At 36.4% G+C, this 14,732-nt stretch overlaps 1 protein-coding gene and 1 non-coding gene across 4 annotated transcripts in view; one reads left to right on the top strand and one right to left on the bottom strand.

Moving 5' to 3' along the window:
• The window catches only part of CERKL (CERK like autophagy regulator), a 109,744-nt gene that overhangs the window by 82,479 nt on the left and 12,533 nt on the right, over nt 1-14,732 (top strand). For all 3 annotated transcript variants that reach the window (XM_074338819.1, XM_074338823.1, XM_074338817.1), the window contains 2 exons: nt 5,091-5,154; nt 10,523-10,665. In XM_074338819.1, the coding sequence (XP_074194920.1) occupies nt 5,091-5,154; nt 10,523-10,665 (207 nt within the window). The remainder of the gene's footprint in view (nt 1-5,090; nt 5,155-10,522; nt 10,666-14,732) is intronic.
• Nucleotides 3,383-3,499, bottom strand: LOC141568160 (U5 spliceosomal RNA). The gene has a single exon (XR_012491201.1). It is a non-coding gene; the product is annotated as a U5 spliceosomal RNA (small nuclear RNA).

The raw sequence follows: 14,732 nt of genomic DNA, 5'->3' as shown, positions 1-14,732 counted from the left end.
TATGTAGTTATTACCATATAATTAACTATATTCCCTATGCTTTACTTTACATCCCTATGACTATTTTGTGACTACCAATTTGTGCTTCTTAATCCCTTCACCTTTTTCACCCTGTCCCCCACCTCCTCTCCCATCTATTATCCTGATAAATCTACTACCCATCTGACACCATACATAGTTATTACAATATTATTGACTATATTCCTTTGCTATACCTTACATCCCCATGACTACTTTGTAACAACCAATTTGTGCTTAATCCCTTTCCCTTTTCTACCCATCCCCCAACCCCCTCCTTTCTGGCAACCATCAAAATATTCTCTGTATCCATGAGTTAGTTAATTTTGTTCTTAGATTCCACATATAAATGAAATAACATTGCATCTGTCTTTCTCTGTCTGACATACTTCACTCAGCACAATACCCTTCAGGTCCATCCATGCCACTGCAGATGGTGAGAACCCATTTCCTTCCATGGCCGAGCAATATTCCATCGTATATATGTACCACCTACTCTTTATGCATTCTTCCATCGACAGACACCCTGGTTGCCTCCACATCTTGGTTATTGTAAATAATGCTGCAATGAACATATGGATGCACATGTCCTCTTGAAGTAGCATTTTGGATTTTTTACAGATAAATACCTAGAAGTGGGGTTACTAGGTCCTTCTTTGGTTCTTGTTATAGCCTTTGTTTTAAAGTCTGTTTTGTCTGGTAAAAGTGTTACTACCCCGGTTTTTATTGTTTTGTTTTAAATTTCTATTTTCATGAAATATCTTTTTCCATCCCTTTACTTTCAGTCTGTGTCTTTCAATCTCAAGTGAGTCTCTTGTAGGCGGCATGGAGGTATGGAGTTGGGTGTGTGGGGGGGGTGTGTCTCAGTGAATCACCAGGGTGGAGCGAGCAGAGCTCACTAGACCAATTCAGATTCAGATTTGGCCATGGGTGTGGGTAGGTGGGAGCTCAACACAGAAAAGATGGCACCTGCCTGCTGACTACGTGGGTGGAAGACCTCACACAGGGAAAATGACAACTGTCCCTCCAGTTCTCGCTCTGAAGCCACACTGCTCAGTTTCTCCCTGTATGTCTCCAACCACCCTCCCTCAAGTTATTATCCCTCCCCTGGAGCCTAGGGTGAGTGCCTGTGAGTGAGTGAGTCTGTGCATGAGCCCTTTAAGAGGACATCTGGGTTTCCCCACAGCCTTCTGTCCCACCCTGATGGTTAGAATCCCCACTGTTTTTCAAAGCCAGATGTTGTGAAGGCTGTTCTTCCTGACACCAGTACTCTGGGCTGGGGAGCGTGGTGTGGGGCTGGGGTCCCTTGCTCCTCCAGGGGGAACCTCAGTTGCCAAGATATCCCTCCTGATTTTCAACTGCCACACAGAAGTTTGGGTCTGGCCTGTTTTGCATCTCTGCCCCTCCTATCAGTCTCAACGTGACTTCTTTTTTTATATTCTTAGTTACAGGACTTCTGTCCAGCTACACTTCAGATGGTTTTCCAGGTTGATTGTTCTATAAATTGGTTGTAATTTTGATGTGTTCATGGGATGAGGCAAGCACAGCATTTATCTATTCCACTTTCTTGGCTCTTATAATGACTATTCTTGATCTCTCTTGTTGGTGATAGGCAGTTTCATCTCCTTCAGTCAATTTTTGTAGTAACAGAGGTGCCAAACCTTATGCTTATTATCATTATCATAATCAGACACTTTTCTGAATGCAGCCTTGATCTTCACCAGCTCAGGGCTTATGGGAGTGTCTAGTCACCAGAAAACTTTTCTCTGCTAGCCTTGGGCAGACTTGTCAGCAAAGTGGGGTTTGTTGTTACTTTCTTTTTTTTCTCCTTCTTGCATCATGGCCTAGCTGTTGGCATTTTTACCAAGTCTCCTCTTTAATCATTTCTTTTTGGCTCTTTGTGTCTCTCCTTGAAACATTCCCTTCCTTGGAGACGACTCTTGTTATTCCTGATCTTGACCAGCACAAATCTAGGCAGTTTGATAAAACTGAGTCAGAAAAGATGCTAGTAGGTGGAGGCATTACTTCCTTCCAATTTTACCTTCATTTTGTTAAAAATCTGGATAGTAAATGTTCTTGCATTATAGCCAAATCTAGAGAGATAGGAAGAATTCTGGGTGAAAGATTCTTTTTATTATCCCTTAAATAATTGTGGATGTATATGGCTGATCCCGTTTCTAATCATCAGATGTCAGGGAGTTGGAACTTTATCCCTGGGAATGGTAAAGAGTCAAGAATGGAGTTTATATAGGGAAGTAATATGATTTAATATGTGTTTGAGAAATATCATTCTTGCTAGAGTAGGATAAATGTTGCAGAGAAACTGGAGAAAAGGCTATTGTCATACACACATTCAGATGGTCATGACTATATCTAGGGCACATGATTGAGGAATGTTGGGATGCTGCAACATAATTTAAGACAGAAACAACTGGCCTTGACTATGGAATGGTTGTGGAGAGTGAAGGAGAGGGATAATCTAGGAAGAAGTCATTTTTTCTGTCTTACTCAGTGGGGAGTGGATTATGGAACACACAGAGAACAATATGTTTGAGAGGAAATATATTTCAAGGTGGAAATGATGGACTACTCTTTGAGCTTACTAAGTTTGAAGCACCTACAGGACAGGAAAGTAAATGACATCTCAGTTTCTTATCCAATTGTAGAATTTTATCACCAGACCGAAAAACGTTTCAAATCCAAATGAAATCGTCTGATTTTACTTTACTTTACTTTTTAGCCTATTTCCTCATCAGCATTCAATATCAACCTCAAGGCATTACTCTCTTACAGTTTTATCTTCCTGAGGAAGTAATATTTAAACTGAAGGTTAGGGTGGGGTTTCCCAGTAATGACAACTGTGTGTTTGAAGACTTGTAAATAATGGAGACTCCAAGTTTCCTATATGGAAGGTCATAGAGTATTAATCTCATTGGAAAAGGAAAGTAGATGAAAAAAGAGGCTAGTAACCTTCTTTTGAACTGCATTTGCCCAGCAGTCCACACTTTATGTTCATTTGGAGTGGCATGATTTGAATCTGGCTTTCTGATGCCAGAGCCCATGATATCCTATCTAAATACATATTTCAACTCCTTTTACTGTATCTAAATAGTAGTCCATATTACTTTCTGTTCTTTTCCCCTACATTATTTTTCCTTATAATCACTTATTACTACGTTATATTGTATATATTTTTTTAAATTAGTGTATATTGCCTGTCTCCAGAATTTAATCATTTTGTTCATTGTCCTAATATATTGTGGTCAGGTTTCTTTCAACTTTTCTGTCTCTTTGTTCCAGATCAGCAATTTTAACTTATATACAATTCACTCAAAAACTTAACTCTTCCTGGATAATTTGCATCAGTATATAATCAAATTCCACCTGCAAAAGCAAAGGAAAAATAAACTATTATTTCACTCCATGGAAATCTTTACTAAAAGGCGAAAGATTTATGCGATTTGCAGAGAAACCAGAGTATAAACTGTTATTTCATATTTTACCTAAATAAAGATGGCATTGAGCTTAACATATTTTAAAGCTAATTTTGTATTGGATTTGAAAAGCTTTGCCAAAGTAAACTTTGGTATAAAAGCAAGACTGAATAAACTCATTCTCAGCATAAATATTTCTTCATAATATCCTTAATTGTTTTTTAAATTGTATTAAATTTATTGAGGTTACATTTCAAGTGTACTATTTTATAATATATCATCTATATATTGCAGTGTGTATCCACCACCCAGAGTCTACTCTCCTTCCATCACCATAAATTTGACCCCCTTTACCCTTTTCCATGTCCCACCCACCCCTCTTGTCCTCTGGTAACCACCATACTATTATGTGTCTATGAGTGTCCATTTGTTTGTCTTCTTCATTTGTTGCTTTCAGTTTTTAATGTGTCTATGTGAGATATTATTTGCATTTAAAATTGCAAATACTTACTGACATTATAAATGAATGATCAACACACAATCATTTATGATAACTTAAATTTCCAAGCTTATAGCTTTCTTCTGATTAGAATTTAATATAGAGAGGTTTTATTCATGTGAATATAACAGCATTTGAATAAACTATGGGAGAATTAGAGTGTAATGCTGATGGATACAGAATGATTCTTTTAGACACCAAGACTAATAATTTTTAACAATATCTAAAAACATTGTAGGAAAAGCCTGAACCATGCTGGCACCAGGGACAGACAGGCATGAAAGATTAATGTAATCTCGCATATAATGATGCACATTCTTACACAAAAAATCCATCTGCAATGTCATGTCAGTCAGCAGAAATCTTTGATGGGTGGATACAGCTGGGCTGTCTCTTCTGGCAGAGTTGCCCTAGAAAATGCTAAATGTGGTTGGGACGCTTAGTGCCATCTGCAGTGTGCCAGTTTATCCTGTCGTCACTGGCATTTACAATACTGCATAGGGCATCATGGCTGTAGAGACAGAGATAGGGAGTGACAGATTCATTTCCTTGGAGGATCCAGCTCTGGTGGGCCTGTGCCACCCTCCTCCTTGGCTTTGGGTCTGTTATCACTGGTGTTGGCTTTGCTTCATCTTTTCACATCCAACTCCTCCTCTTTTTAGTCTAGCAGTTCCAGATACACATTCTTCTAGTATGTAAATCTTACACTAACCTTTCAACTAATTTATTCATGTAAGGTTGCCAAAGTGATTTAACATTGAGTGTTTGATGCCAGCTAATGTGCCTTATTTTCAAAATACTACTGCTCTTAGGCTTCTGATTTAAAGGAAATGTGTCTTATTTAAGGAACACCAAACAGACAGGCACTAGGATAAATTATCTAACTGTTCTGTGTGGGGTATCCCCAAATGACTTATGTACTTGGAACAAATATATGACCCTTTTTTACATAAAGCTATAAAACACATCAGGCAAGTAACACTTAATCCTCTTTCCCATGATTAAAATATAAATATTCAAGAATAAATGTTGTTTTATGACCTGACCATATGTTTATCATATTTTTTTTTGCCAAACCAAGTTAAAAAGTGTAGATCATTGTTTAAAACTTTCCCTTTTTTTCTGTTTTTTTTCAATAGTAACAGAGTATGAAGGGCACGCTCTGTCACTGCTAAAGGAATGTGAACTACAGGGATTTGATGGGTAGGTTATATTATTAATCTATGTATGTCCTATAGCTTATGTTATTAAATGTCTTCATTAGTTTTTGGGACCTTTAATTTTTAAATATCTGTGATGTATGTAATTAGACTCTATTTCTTTCATATCTGTCTAATAACAATTAATGATAATGATAATATGGCATGGTCATCTGCCTCTCAGGATTGAGCATAGGAAAGCAAAAGGAGAAATCTAATTGTACAACGTAAGTACTAGGAAATTACAGTCTCGCTTATACTTACCTAATGTGCATACGTTTGCATCTATAGTCTCGAATGCTTGGCTTTAACTATGTATCTAGAAAAGCATTGGTGGAAGATACTATGTTGGTCATCTACTATGTTGGTCATCTATGGTCATAGCATAACTACTATGATCCTCTTTTGCAACTTTATTGATAGTGTTAATAGGTACCACCTGGTTATTTGATTGATTGAGGGTAAATATTTTATAAAAATCAATATATTATTTTCAGAATGAACAAAAGATGTTAATTTTAATTATCTTTTATAATTTAGTGGCTGCCCAATATGTGTGCCATTCACACTAGGCATTAGAAACTTGTTTGCAATACACTGCTAGAGTGTGTTGCAAGTACTCACTGAATTGTAAATATTAGAAACAAGGCAAGTGACATATGCTTTAATAGCAACTTTTAAAAATTAGGTGAATCAGTTTGCTAAAGTGCTAGATTGATATGTAACACAAAAACATATTCTTTCAGGGAAGATTTTTTTTTTTTGTGGCAAGGGGAGCTATTTCAGAGTTTTAAAAGGTGGCAAGTATGCGAGTTATTTGTGTCACATGGTGATGGGCGGGGGCAACAAAATACTCAGGTTATCAGGAAGGGCAGTTGGGTTTTTCAACCCAAATGAAAGATTTTACTCTTCTTCCCAAAGAAGTATTAGAATGCTGTAGGGAGGAAAGTAATGTAATCAAAATGGAGCCTTAACAGGGCTGTTTTTCAGAAACACAATATTTTTCTTGGTGAGGAAAAAATATTAGTGGATGAAGAAGAAAGTTTGGTAAATAAAATGATTTTTCAAAAAGGAATTTAATAGAGAGGAGTAAATCTAGACAGCAATATTATATAAATATTGAAGATGAGGTACGTCATACCTTCAGAGGTTTATACTTAGAGCTAGACAGATTGATTGATAGACTACATTTAGGAAATTATCTTGCAAATATACAATCTAAGAAAAGGAATTGGGGGAATCATACTCACTGCCTTAAAATGCTGTATCGTACTAAAACGCAGCATGTGAGTATATATAAGTGTGGCTGCATTTCAAATAAGTTTTTGCTTCAGAACATGATTATATAAATAATGAAAATAACAGATGTCATAGGAACTAGACCTGGTCTCGCCCATCAGCATTTTGAGGTGTTCTGCTAAAAGTTGTATCTATAAGTAAGTTCCATTGGTAATTATACTATGCAAGGATCAAGAAGAACTCTACGGAATGATGAGAAGCCTATTGCTTAAGTGCAGTACAGTAATATTTTTCTTTTTACCTGGACATGTTTAATTCTTGTTTATCTCACAGAGCAGGTATTGTTATTTTTCAGTGTGGCACTAAAAAGAGATATAGATCCTTTAGTCATTACCTACTTTTTAAAAAGCACATAGTTTGGCCTAATCATTAATTAGCTGTTTATAAACTCTACAGCATGCTTATTTATTTAAAACTTATAATAATTTTAAATTTCTATTGAAAGTCATCGATTTTCTAAGATCCTTTAAATAGCTCATTTATTTCCATGGGCCCAATTTTTCCAGTAGGAAATGATAATGGTGGTGGTTGGGATAACTATCTTAATAAAAGGGTAATTTTAAGTCACTCTACTTAGAATTGCATAGACAGGTCTATGAGGAGAATGATGGAAACATAGTTTCTTAAGGCACTTCAAAAGAACAATTCTCTAACAAGTAGAACTTTTTGAAAATGGAATGCACCACGTTCATGAGTTCCCTGTTCCTGAATCTGTTCAAAGAGTGGCTACATAGGAGCACTTTTTGAGGAATAAATACGGAAAACTCAAGGATGGGATAAGATAACCTCAATATTCTATGGTGTTTTGATGAAGAAGGGACTCCCATTCCTTCAAGAACTTGAGCTTGAAGCATCTCAGCCTGACCCTAGTGACTGGAGCTGTTGACAGGGAGTAATTAGAAAAATCACCTAAAGGTTTTTAGACACAGAGAGGTTAAGATCTAAGAACGATTCTATGTATGTTATTCAGTAAAGCAAAATGACTTGGTAAATAACATTTAAGAAATGTTATTTGCTAAGGTTAATGAGGTACATATGTTTCTATGAAGACGCTGACATATTTCTAAAGCCAACAGGAACAGTGTATCAATACTCATCTGTGACAGCTGGTATGTAACTCCAGTGTATTCTAGCAAACAGATCCACTGCTAAAATTGTAGGAGCGTCAGCTTCTGTATTGCCCTCTATTTATATTGGGTCTGAATAGGAAGTTTTGTAAAGGCAAAGAAAAGAGTAGGACTAGATACATAGACTTGAAGCAGTAACAGTTGAATTTATTTGGTGGATGAATAGGATTAAGCTAATCTATAGCTCTTATGCAATTATAAATATACTAATGTTTTCCTATTTTGTTTTGCAGTGTTTTTATTTGATTTTGTTGAGTTATAGACTTCTTTGTTAATTCCACCACTAATGAGACCCACAATAATTTAGACATTATTTGGCTAACATTGACATTTTATCACATTAACCATGATATTTATATAACAAAGGTGAAAAAAACATGTATCTCTTTTCCAAAAATAAATAAATAAAAAATCCAATAATTTATTAAATATTTGAAAGATGATCTTGGTTGATAGACAAATACACAATCACTCATTTAAATATTTTTCTTTTTACTTTTTATAAAGAGGAATAAGATATTAGCCCCCAGTTGTACTTTTCTGGACAGAATCATTCTACTTAGGTTTATGGCAAGAAGGAGTTTACTTATTCTCAAAACATAAAATGTACCACATGCAAAAGATGAGTTACTCTGAGGTTTATGTTTTAGGGTAACTCTTAACTGTTGTTAAGGTAACTTCTTTTAAAAGGTTTTTTTTTTTTTTCCTTGTAGTATCCAGACTCTTGTGATTTGTTAATGTGAAGTATATTCCCTAAGTTGAGTAAACTATACCTGGAGATGAGCTTAATGATCTAGTGGTTGTCAACATGAATAAATATATTCCTTCCTAACTCAATTCCATATTGGTTATACTGGTAAACTGATTTTCAAAATAATAAAAGTCTCATAGAGTTATTTTTGTATACAGGAAAGGAATATATTTTTAATGATAGTGCAGTCTCTAAGGCCAGATTGTCTTGTTTCAAGTTGTCTTTCTATCACTTACTATGGTATGACTTTGGAAAATCGACCTAATCTTTCTATGCTGTAGTTTCCTAATCTGTAAATTGAGGGTAACAGTACCTATTGCGTCCAGTTATTCAAATTAAATGAGTTAATATACTGAGAGGAGTGCCCAGTACATAGTAATTATTCACTATATGTTACTTTATTGTGGTAATTATTGTAATTTGTTATAGTTTCTAAATATTTTATACAGAATGTGTTACGGTAAAATTTCAAAGGTGTTGTAGCAGAGCATGTTGGTAGAAAAGCCATCTCTATTAACTCTAGCAATGAATTCACATGCACATGATGCTATAACTGGAGGCAGGATTCCAGGGGTCAGATGTTGCCATACTGTGTGGAAGTCAAGTCCTGGATGCTAAGTTACATACTTTGTTGGATGACTTCACATGTTCCTTTTAGGCCACACACACCTTAGCAGGTAGACAGACCTGGATCTGGAAGTTATAAGCTGATTGAATGTTTGAAAATCTCATAGAGCTCTTTAAAATCATACAGATAAGGTTTAAATCAAAACTTCGCTTCCCCATTTATAAAGATGAGGCTAATGCCTACTTTACAGAATTCTAAGGATTTAACAGAAAAGAGCCAATGTATCATTTGACATAAAATTTGGCCCTTAGTAGATATAATCACTTTACTCTGAATCAGTGGCCACAATGTGAACCCCTGGGATCAGTTCACAAATGAAATAATACCCCTAGCCAAAAATGACCTGGGTCATACTGCGTGTCCTGGAGTCGCTTCTAAATAGAGTGGACCTGGATTACCCAGGATGTGTGCAGCCAGAGGGCTAAACCTCAGTGAGGTGCAGGGGCTGGTAGACAGAGCTAGGTGGAAGGACTTGATGGAAAAAGTTCCCTCAGCCTCTGAATTCACCAACCTATGGAGTTTCCTAAACAGGGAAACAGTAACCCCTGCTGATTGTGGCCTGTTTTGTTTGGCACATAAATTTTTAAATACATAGAATGCGAGCTGCTAGTATTTACAAGTCAGGAGACTCACCCCAAAACCAGGACCTGTGGCTTCTCTAGAAAAATTAGAAGATGTGGTCCTCTAGGCCTGCCTCCCGCTGAAGAGTGGGCGGGAGCTGAGAAGTGCCTTTCCTTTAGACTGAGCTACTCTTTCACTCCTCCTGGGCCCTAGCAGGCCTTGAGGTGTGACACCTGCTTTCAATAACACAAAATCTTCTTTTTGGGAAAACTGGGGTGATTTTGCTACTTAAGATTATTTTGCTTCTTTTAAATACAAATGATTGTGAAACAAATTTCTAATATGTTATATATTATTTTCATGGAGTCCCACCTCCACCTCTCTATAGTCTGTTTATCATGAGGCATTAAAAAAGATTAGCAGTACTGAGTAGGGTCAAAGGGTAGTAACACTCATTTTAAAAGTGCCACATAGCAATAATGTCCAGGAGATGATAACCAGTTTAGGTCTGCAATGACTACATTCATATACTGATGATAATGAACAGTTCCTTAATTTAAAGCTTCATATTTAACATGATTTTTATTGCTGTCTGTCTTTTCAGGGCTGTATTGAAAAATTAGAATTTTATGACTTTGGTTTCCATTAGTGAGATGAATTGCTTATGACTATGAACACAAACAAAATGAGAATAATATGCTTTTGGATATTAACAGAGCTAAATGCAGGTCAGATGTGAATTCACATCTCCAAATGTTTTAATGCCTCTTAACCTATTTAAAACTATTCTGTCTGTGTGGTATCATCTAGGTATGATATTCCTGAAATCACCGTGACCAGTGCAGTGTTAGTCTTCTTGTCCATAGGCATATAGTAAAATGTTTGAAGGTGCGTGTGAGTAATCATGCACATAGAATATATAAGATTACTATTTTGAAGTATAGATTTCATTATTATTAATCATTTTGAAGTCTTGCATTCTTTTACTTAATTTCTTACTTTCTAGTATTGTCTGTGTTGGTGGAGATGGATCTGCCAGTGAAGTAGCCCACGCTTTGCTTCTTAGAGCCCAGAGGAATGCTGGCATGGAAACAGACAACATCCTGACTCCCGTCCGAGCACAGCTTCCACTTGGTTTAATACCAGCAGGCAAGGAAGTGGTTGTGAATTTGCTAAAAGAACCTCTCCTTCTATTGTCCTATCTTTCCCTCTTTTACTTCCTAACCTAGACAGTGTAACGTAGGAGTTAAATGCACAGATTTTGAATTTCAAAGACCCAAGCTTAGCATCTCCACTAGCAAATGTGACACTTGGACAAGTTAATCTCTCTGAGCCTCATTTTTCTAATCTATAAAAGATAACACATAATATTCACTTCATTACAACTTTATTGTAGTATTAAATTAGATGGTATATGTAGAGGGTTTAATGCATAGTGAACCAATCAATAAATGGGGTTATTATTATTCTACCTCCCCATATAAATTTCTAATGATCACAAAGTCCCATATATGAAATTTCAAAATAGGGCACTCCAGTCAAAGTGCTTATAATTTCATATGAGGTAAAATATGGTTATCACGAAAATTGAAGTATAAACAGTTAACCTTGAAAACACCAAAATGGTTTATTCTGATTTATCCTAGTATCTCCAGCAACTAGGATAGAATAGAACATGACACAGTGAACACTCAATAATTAAGTTTATTAAGTGAATGAATGTAAAGATGTTATAGAGTAAGTGACACTTGAATTAGGCCTAAAAATGTGTTGGGTAGGATTTGGCCTAAAAAAAAAAAAAAAGAGAGAATGAGTTCTTTTCTTGGCAGCAAAAATAATAAATGACAAGGCAGAACTCAGAAGTGTGGAGAAACAGGAAGCGGACCATTTCTTGGGTGATAAAGCTGTCCAAATAGGCCCAAACTATGGTGACTCCTGGGTGCCACAGGAAGGCATCTAAATGGTATTTGATAAAAAATAGGGAACAATGGGAGGTTTAGAGCAAGGGAGCATCCTGTTAGGAGTCTGTTCCAGGAAGATTCGTGATTAGGGAAAGGGGATAGGAGAACATGGAGGTTAGAGGCACAGAGAACAGCTAGAGCAACACTGGGATCGAGAAAACAGGGGATCCAGAAAAGAGGAAAACATCTTTTGCAAGTTTATGAGATACAAGTCACTCCTCTGAAACTATTTTTTAAACCAACAATAGTGAAGGAAAGTGATTATTTCTTTTCATTTTGAAAACATCACACATTATCTCTTGAAGAAAAGCAGAAACAATTATTCTTTCCTATGAAAATAGAAAATAATGCACATGGTTGAAAAACAAATTCAACAGTTTATCCATTTGATGACCACATTCATTTAGTATGGATTTCAGTATATATAGTATTGTTAATTCACAAAGACAAAAGATACACAAATGCCTTTTTAGAGTATAAAGTCTTTCATACAAAGAAGAATTTAAAAGAAGAGGGATATTCGGCTATTATCTTGATAATTGTAAAACATATAGAGAAAATTCTGTGTTGGTTTTTAAGTACAACAGAACAAAATAACTTCATCTCAGAAAGAAAGAAAGATGCATTTGGGACTAGCCACTGTGACCCTTTGGTGTCATTTTAGTGGCTCTCTCTATAATGCACAGTGGATAGGCTTAGGTCGCCATTGCTTTTCATTAGTACTTACACTCCTGAGGTCACTCATTAATTGCTGGGCATCAAAAGTGGAAAGAAGGGTGTCCCCAAAGATATGCATTGACAAAGTGAATAGTTAGCTAGAAAAACGGGTGGCTATACTTATCTGTTTAATATGTAACTCAGATTTTCTAAAGGAATACCACTGAGTTTTATCATTATTGTACTTTTTAAGCACATTTCTGAGCTTGAAAGCACTTTCTAGATACAGTAGATATGTGGAGATGCCATTTGAATACTTTTTGTTTAGAAGATATAGCCTGTTGCCAAAACTCAGGCCATTGCCTAGGAGTTTCAACTTATGGATTCCATCTAAAGGAGGAGCAAGTCATGTGCAGGATGTATTTAACATAAGGACTCTGTCTACTTGGGGCTTTGACAGAGAATGAAGACAAGAGCTAGGCAGGAAGTTTCCAAGCTGAACACAGAAGACAATCTGCCTTTGAAGCCATTTGCCTCCCGGAGAGAGAGACCCAGAGGGAGACTGTTTAGTGAATTACTACACTGAGCCAACAGACTAAGCTGCTGAATTATGGTCAGACTCAAATGGATCAGATGTGGAGAAGCCTATATTTGAACTGCTGGTTATTAGCAATGGTGTTTGTTGCTATGGGAACTGGTGCTAAGGAACTATACAGAGAAATTTTGATTAAAGGGCGTGTGTGTGTGTGTGTGTGTGTGTGTGTGTGTGTCTGTCTGTGTGTCTGTGTGTCTGTGTGTGGTATGGGGATGGGGGGGAGGATAGAGGAAAAAGCCTGAGATGACATAAAAATAAAAAAAGCAATCCAGTTGTTGTAAAACAAGACTCAATCCATATACTGATGGCTGCAAACCATATATTCCTATAGAGTTTACATAAATAAAGTCATGCTTTCCAATTAATTTGAGGAAAATAAAACGTTGCCAAGGGACTATTAATTTCTATATTTGAGGCAAACAACCAAAGTGTAGGTATAGTTTTCATGAGAATTTTAGATATGCTTGACTAGGAAGTCATTACATCACATTTATCTGTTTAGATGTGGGAGACATTAACGGCCTTATGAATATTCATGGTGTCTGGTTAATTAAGTTAATTGTTCTGCAGAAGTGCTTGCACTTCCAAGGACAATTTTTTCTTTTTTTCTTTTTGCCTCCGTAGTTTCTGCGTGGTATTTCTGCCTGGTACAGCTTTACATGAATTGCTACTTCTGTCCTTACTCTGTATTTTGCACATTTTAACAGGTCTGGGGAGGTAGTGGTGAAAAAGTTGCTGGTAAAATTAAGAAAAATAGCTTTTCTGGCTAGTTAAAATGTTTACCTAGAGGTAGAACATTTATAGTTTTTGTGAGAATGCTAAAATTACATAGTTGTTATTTACGTGAGCAGCATGTTCTTTTGGCATGTAAACATCTTTTCAGATGGATCAAATTTGTTTCAGGAAACTGTACTCTATCTTTTAGAGTATCCAAACAAAAATATAGACCAATCTATAGTTTTATAATGTTAAAACTTACAATTTTCAATTTATAATTTACATCCACTTTCCTCATGAATTTTTAAGTCTGGGTATAAAAAAAGAACATTCTTAAGGACTAAGGTACAGGCTAATCAGAGTGGAAGATGACTAATTTTCTGACTTCTGGTCATGCCTATCATAACTGCCAAGTTCAAGGGAATTGAGAAAAAGTTGCAAAGCCTGAGAACTATAAAAATTTAAAAAAGTGATCTCTAGCATTCTAAAAGCATTTGTGCTTGGGCATGCTTGGCATACTTCAAACTCACAGGGAATAAACAGTCTTCATTTTCTTGAGTCATGATATGTGTCATTCTCTATTGCACATGACAATACATTATGCTTTTTAATAGCTTTTCTAGAGGAATGCTTTTATGGCTACTCCTAATTAACCATGGAAGAAATATGGCTCATGGCATACTGGAATCCATTGATAATCCTAAATATCTCACTCTAATTATCTGGCCCCCTCCAAAACCTTTACCATAAATCTGACTGGGAAGCAAAATCTATTGATCTGTTTCCTCTCCTCCTGCTCCACCCTGACCCATTCCAGATTCATTAGCAATTAGATGTCCATGGACAGGCTGTAGAGGGTCAAAGGATTATTAAAAAGGCCTAGATAGTTGACTCGTGGGTAAAAATCCACTGAGTAACAGGTTTCTGGACTACTTGTTCTCAAACCCTGGGACACATACAAATCACCTTGAGAACTGCTAAAACATGGACACCTGGGCCTTACTTCCAGATATTCTGATTCCATGGATTGTGGGTAGAACCCAGAAATTTGCCTTTTGAACAAGCTCCCAGGTAATGTTGATGTTGCTGATTCCTGGACCATGCATTCTAGAAGAGTACCTGTACAAGTTACGGTGCATACGCATAACCTGAGGACCTTATACAATGCAGATTCTTGACTCAGCAGGTCTGGAGTGGGGCTTGATAGTCAACATCTTAATAAGCACCCAGGTATTGTCATTGCTGCAGGACTGTGAGCCATATTCTGAGGAACAAGTGTCAGAGCA

Source organism: Rhinolophus sinicus, linkage group LG01, assembly GCF_036562045.2.
Source record: "Rhinolophus sinicus isolate RSC01 linkage group LG01, ASM3656204v1, whole genome shotgun sequence".
Classification (NCBI taxonomy): domain Eukaryota; kingdom Metazoa; phylum Chordata; class Mammalia; order Chiroptera; family Rhinolophidae; genus Rhinolophus; species Rhinolophus sinicus.
Note: the sequence above shows the minus strand (reverse complement) of the source record. Positions and strands in the feature narration are given on the sequence as shown.